At 44.2% G+C, this 5,156-nt stretch overlaps 1 protein-coding gene across 1 annotated transcript; it reads left to right on the top strand.

Annotated features, from left to right (window-relative positions):
- Positions 1-1,376: 1,376 nt before the first annotated feature.
- Positions 1,377-4,311, top strand: Nxt1 (nuclear transport factor 2 like export factor 1). The gene is made up of 2 exons (XM_027954373.3): positions 1,377-1,622; positions 3,542-4,311. The coding sequence occupies exon 2, from the start codon at positions 3,604-3,606 to the stop codon at positions 4,024-4,026; it is 423 nt and encodes a 140-aa protein (XP_027810174.1). The 5' UTR covers positions 1,377-1,622; positions 3,542-3,603; the 3' UTR covers positions 4,027-4,311.
- The last annotated feature ends 845 nt before the right edge of the window (positions 4,312-5,156 follow it).

The raw sequence follows: 5,156 nt of genomic DNA, 5'->3' as shown, positions 1-5,156 counted from the left end.
CAACACAACATACAACCTACTGGCATGAAGTAAGTCAACCCTTTCATTTTCATTCCATTGACGCTATGATTAAGATTATATAGGAAAATCCTAAAATCAATGCCTTGGGAGATTATAAAGCCATTTTTGTGTAACTACTGCTCTGAAGATGCTCATTTACCTTCTCATTTATTAAATAATGCAAATGTTTCATCTACTTGGTTGAAGTGGGGGTGGTGGCCTATATTAAATAACCTACCTGGTTTCTAAAGTTGTCCTTATAAATCTGAGAGCAAGGGTTCTTCCAGGAACGCAAGCAAAGGGAGTCAAAGAGACACCAAGAAAGTAGAGGTTAAACTACTTCATTTAGGCTAACCACATCCAGAGGGCTCACTCCTAGTTTTGCAAGGAATTATTAAAACTCTTAGAGCAGGAACTAAAACTTGAGAATTATGTCTGAAGAAAAAAAAAAAGTTTTTTCTTTTCTAATTTATACTTTAAAGTTTCCTAAGTCCTTACACTAAATGGTTCCTTTCTATTAAGCGTGTTGTTCTTAACATTTAATAAAGGTTTAGCCCTGGTTCCAGATAAGCCAATATGCAGCTGATAAAACAGAATTATGGTAACAAGCCAGCTCTGAGCCGAAGTCAGGCGGGTTTCACAGGAGCCGCTCAATTCACAAGACATTTTTCCCTTTGGCATACTTTTGTCACTGAATAGACTCACCCACAACCTCGTCCCCAACCATCAATTCCTCTCACTTGACTAAAATTGGTTATCCTCTTTGTGCCCATTGGGATGCCAATTCTAAGTGACTTAAACTATAAACGGAGCGATCGGCTCAAATTCTGGATCCTACAGACTTCCATAGGGGCCCCGCCGGCTTCCCACTGTCGGCAGATTTCTACATTCCTGGAGTCACACCTGTTTTGCTTGCGAGCCTTACTGAGGTCATGCTGCCGACTCCCTGGATGGCATCAAGCAGTGACGTTTTACGAGTCTTAATTGGAATCACTCCATACGGCTGCGTGGAAGACGAGGAGCAGAATTCTCTCCGCACCGCAGCCAGCACACCCTCCTTAGTCTCCGCTGCCAAGCAACCTGAACCGCGCTGAGCGAGAGCGGACCGCACCACCAGTTCCGGGAGCGGGATCTGGGACGTTTAACCTAATCACTCAGATAATCGGTTGGACCAATAAAAACTCGAGCTCGGATTTGCCATTGTCTTCTGGGAATGTACCACCCCGGAAGCCACTGCTCCTTCCAGCCACACCTGGGCGGAGCTAGCTTTCCGGCCAGCCCTCCCACTGGCCGACCTACTGCCAGTAACTGGGAGGTGAGAGTAGGCGGGACCGGGACACTCGCATCTGCGCAGAGCGCGGCCGGCCGCGCGCGGGAAGCCGCGGAGAGCGCGGAAGCGTTCCCCGCCTCTGAGACTCCGGCAAACCGGGCGGAGCCTCCCGGAGGAAGGGGAGGGGAGAAGAGCGACTCTTTCCGCGCCCCCGCCGAAGGCTAGCGGCGGAGGAGCGTGGTCTCTCGACCAGCCACCCCGTGACCTTCCGGGGTTGCCCCCTCCGGGGAGCGCGGCCCGCGCGGGGGGCACCGGTACGCAAGTCGCCACGGACTAGGACGTCACGGCGCAGGTAGGTTGTATTACCCGCGGGGCCACACGAATGACGAGTAGGGACCTCCAAACCTCTCCCACGTGCGTCTCTCGCCCTCCATCCATTGTCAAGAATAAGACCCGGGTGTTGTCCTTTTTCCACGTGGTGTCTTTGCACTTCTCCATCAGGCTTTTGCCTGTTCAAGACAAGCGGCAGTAAATTTGCCTTGCTATGAGAGAGTAGTTTTGCGGCCAGAAGATGGCCTGGAAGAGCGTGCATTTGTCAAGTGTTTGATTAGAAGCGACTCCCCGCTGGAAATAAGGCCTGTGCCACAGTTATACTGGTCCAGCCTCAGAGAAGTTGACTGTGTGGATGATAGGGAATCTTCACAACCTCTTACTTACTCCACTTTGCTTCACTCTTATCCTTTTCTCTTTCTGAGTCGATAAGTGAAATGACCAGATTCCGTAGGTAACTGAGAACCGAAAGCAAAGATGGTCATTTCTTTGGGGATGGGAGGGGGCGTGGCAGATTATTAGACTGTGTTGGAAAGACAGGTGAAGGGAAAATGGGAGCCAAAAGCGGGGGTGGAGGTGAGGAAGGGGCTGGTACTATTAGGGAGGAATGATGTGGAGGTTATTGGCTGGGAATTAAAACCAGTGAGAAATGTGGGTTCCTAAGAGGAAATTTCCAAGCCAGCAATCCTGGAGTTATGTTCTTATGAAGTTGATTTTAAAAGTGCAGGCGTTAACAAACTAACAAGAAGCGTGGTCTTGATGAAATTTCTCTAAAAATTAATGAGCGTAGAAGTTTTAACAAGTAACAGGTCAGAGTGTTTGTTGAGGCTTAACTTTGAGGCCCATGGAGAAGGTGGAAAGAGCAATGTTCTGGTTTGGCTTTTAACTCCTACTTTCTAGGGCCAGTTCCCCCCAGCTCTTTGCCCTGAAGAGTACTCAATTTTTTCCCAGCCCTACATTGAGTCTTGATTGTTTGATAAGATAATGTTTATTTTTAAAAATGTTAAGGTTTTGAAATGGAAAAATTTATGATTTAAGTATTTAAATGTAAACATGTCCACTATTGTAATGCCTTTTTTATAATCACAGGGGAAAAGCATACCAGCTAAGGAAAAACCAAGCTTCAGAATTTTTGTGTGATTCTGGAATTGTTTTGTTTTTAAGGAAATGTGACGTTTTAGTTATAGTTAAAATTTATTGTGTTTACTCCTGACCCCCACGAACCTCTGTAAATTCTAAGACATCTTTCCATTGTGGCTTTATGCAACATATATGGTAGATATTAGTTCCACAGAGGTTAATAATCCCTTTTAATTTCTGCTCACCCTCTATGTTTGCTCCTTATAGCTTGATTGTGGCCACCATTTTGGTCCTGTCCTCATGGCATTTGTTCCCTTATGCTCTCAAGAAACCTGTTTTCTCTTTACACTATGGCCTTTGTCAGAAAAACTCAATGAAGGACTAACCAGCTGATGGGCATATGCTGTCTCTCTGGTTGGCTTTTTTTAGGACAGTGACCACTCTGCTCCTCAACATGATCCATTCTCTTTACACAGATAGACAGTCACCCTATTTTTCTGGGGGCAGTTGTACCTGTTTCAAGCCTCCAATAGAGTAACCTTCCATCATTAAAGGTACTCTATTTAATAAAACAGGATTTTTAAAAACTCATAGTGTAAACACGTAAGTATCAAGCTTCTTAGCACTTGATGTATGCTGTCATTTAATTCTCATATTATAACTATGCCAATTGTGACAATTGTGATAGTTACATTTTTACAGTGAGCAAACTGAGGATTATTAAATAAAGGCTATATAGTTTGAGCCTAAAGTCATCTCTGCATTTTGTAATTGTTTTGCCACCAATAGGAAAGGAGGATGGTCAGGACAAAATGAACTTTGGCATTCACATAAGTTCTTTTCAACTTTGCTATCTTACAGCCCCTGGCTCCCCCAAGTCAGAGGGGATACCCTGGCAGAGGCCACCTTCCACAGATCCAGAGATGGCATCCGTGGATTTTAAGACCTATGTGGATCAGGCCTGCAGAGCTGCTGAGGAGTTTGTCAATGTCTACTATACCACCATGGATAAGCGTCGCCGTCTCTTGTCCCGCCTATACATGGGCACAGCCACCCTGGTATGGAATGGAAATGCCGTTTCAGGACAAGAGTCCTTGAGTGAGTTTTTTGAAATGTTGCCTTCTAGTGAATTCCAAATCAACGTGGTAGACTGCCAGCCTGTTCATGATGAAGCCACACCAAGCCAAACCACAGTCCTTGTTGTGATCTGTGGAACAGTGAAGTTTGAGGGCAATAAACAACGGGACTTCAATCAGAACTTTATCCTGTCTGCTCAAGCCTCACCCAGCAACACAGTATGGAAAATAGCAAGTGACTGCTTTCGCTTCCAGGACTGGGCTAGCTAGTGGGGGCAAGAAAGGCCTCCTTGCTCAGCCCCAGCTCTAAGAAACACCAGTCTCAAATCTCAGGATATGGAAAACATGAGTTAATTTCTATTGTTGCAGCAATACTGCAGACAACATTGTGCTGAGGCTGAACTCTTTTGTGTTTCTTGCAGCTCTAGGAGCCCTTTTCCTGAGTAAATATTTGTCATAGTTGCCTTTTAAAAGTAGTAAACTTTTCTATTTTTCTACTTGTCCAGTAGAGACCCTGATTCTGGAAGTTCTGACAAATAAAATAATACAAATGTTGCTTCTTTTCCTCTTACCTGATGAATTTAACTAGGTTTTGAGGATGCAGGAGGAGGGTTAAAGACAGAAAGCATAAGAGAAGGTGCCTGTGAAGGTGTGTATTCCTGGGCTGAGTATTTACCAGAGGCAACTGTGTTACATAGGTGGCCAGTAATGCAGTATCCAGGGAGCCTCATGTCAAGCTGAGGGTTTCGTTTGAAACTCATGCCCACTGTCCCAGCTTGAGGTTAGACTAGAATTCCTTGGGACACTGAAAATTACCTATGCCCAGGACACACCTCAGAACAACTATACCAAAACCTCTGACTTAGTGATGGGGATTGGCATTTTTCAAATTCTCTCAATGTGTGATTCACTTGAGGGCACATCAGAATTACCCAGGAGAGATAACTGGGCCCTACCCTAGCACCTGAACTGACAGTTAAATGGTGACAACAGATGAAATACTAGAATTAGCTAATAACTGTTATATATGTGAGTGGATACATTAAACTCTCATAATGAGAAAATAACTACTTCTTTTAAAAAATAGAATTAGAAGCTACTTTTACTGACTCTAGGCCAACCCTAATTGTATTTTCCAATATAAAGAAAGAAAAAAAAAAACTCTAAAGGATCCATCACTCCTTGATCAATAGATGACAGACATCTCAAGCAGCTTTCCCAGTCAAGTTTTTTTTTTTTTGATAACTGTGCTAGATCTTGGATAGGGTTGTGAATTAGAATTATATAACAGTAATTCAGAATTGGAAAATGTGAAAAGGGAAAGAATCATGATGAGTATGGTAACACAGATGGCAGTGTTTACCTGGTACCCCATTCTCTACTAAGTACTAAAGCTCAAT

The sequence above is a fragment of the Marmota flaviventris genome, chromosome 2, assembly GCF_047511675.1.
Source record: "Marmota flaviventris isolate mMarFla1 chromosome 2, mMarFla1.hap1, whole genome shotgun sequence".
In the NCBI taxonomy this organism is placed as follows: domain Eukaryota; kingdom Metazoa; phylum Chordata; class Mammalia; order Rodentia; family Sciuridae; genus Marmota; species Marmota flaviventris.
Note: the sequence above shows the minus strand (reverse complement) of the source record. Positions and strands in the feature narration are given on the sequence as shown.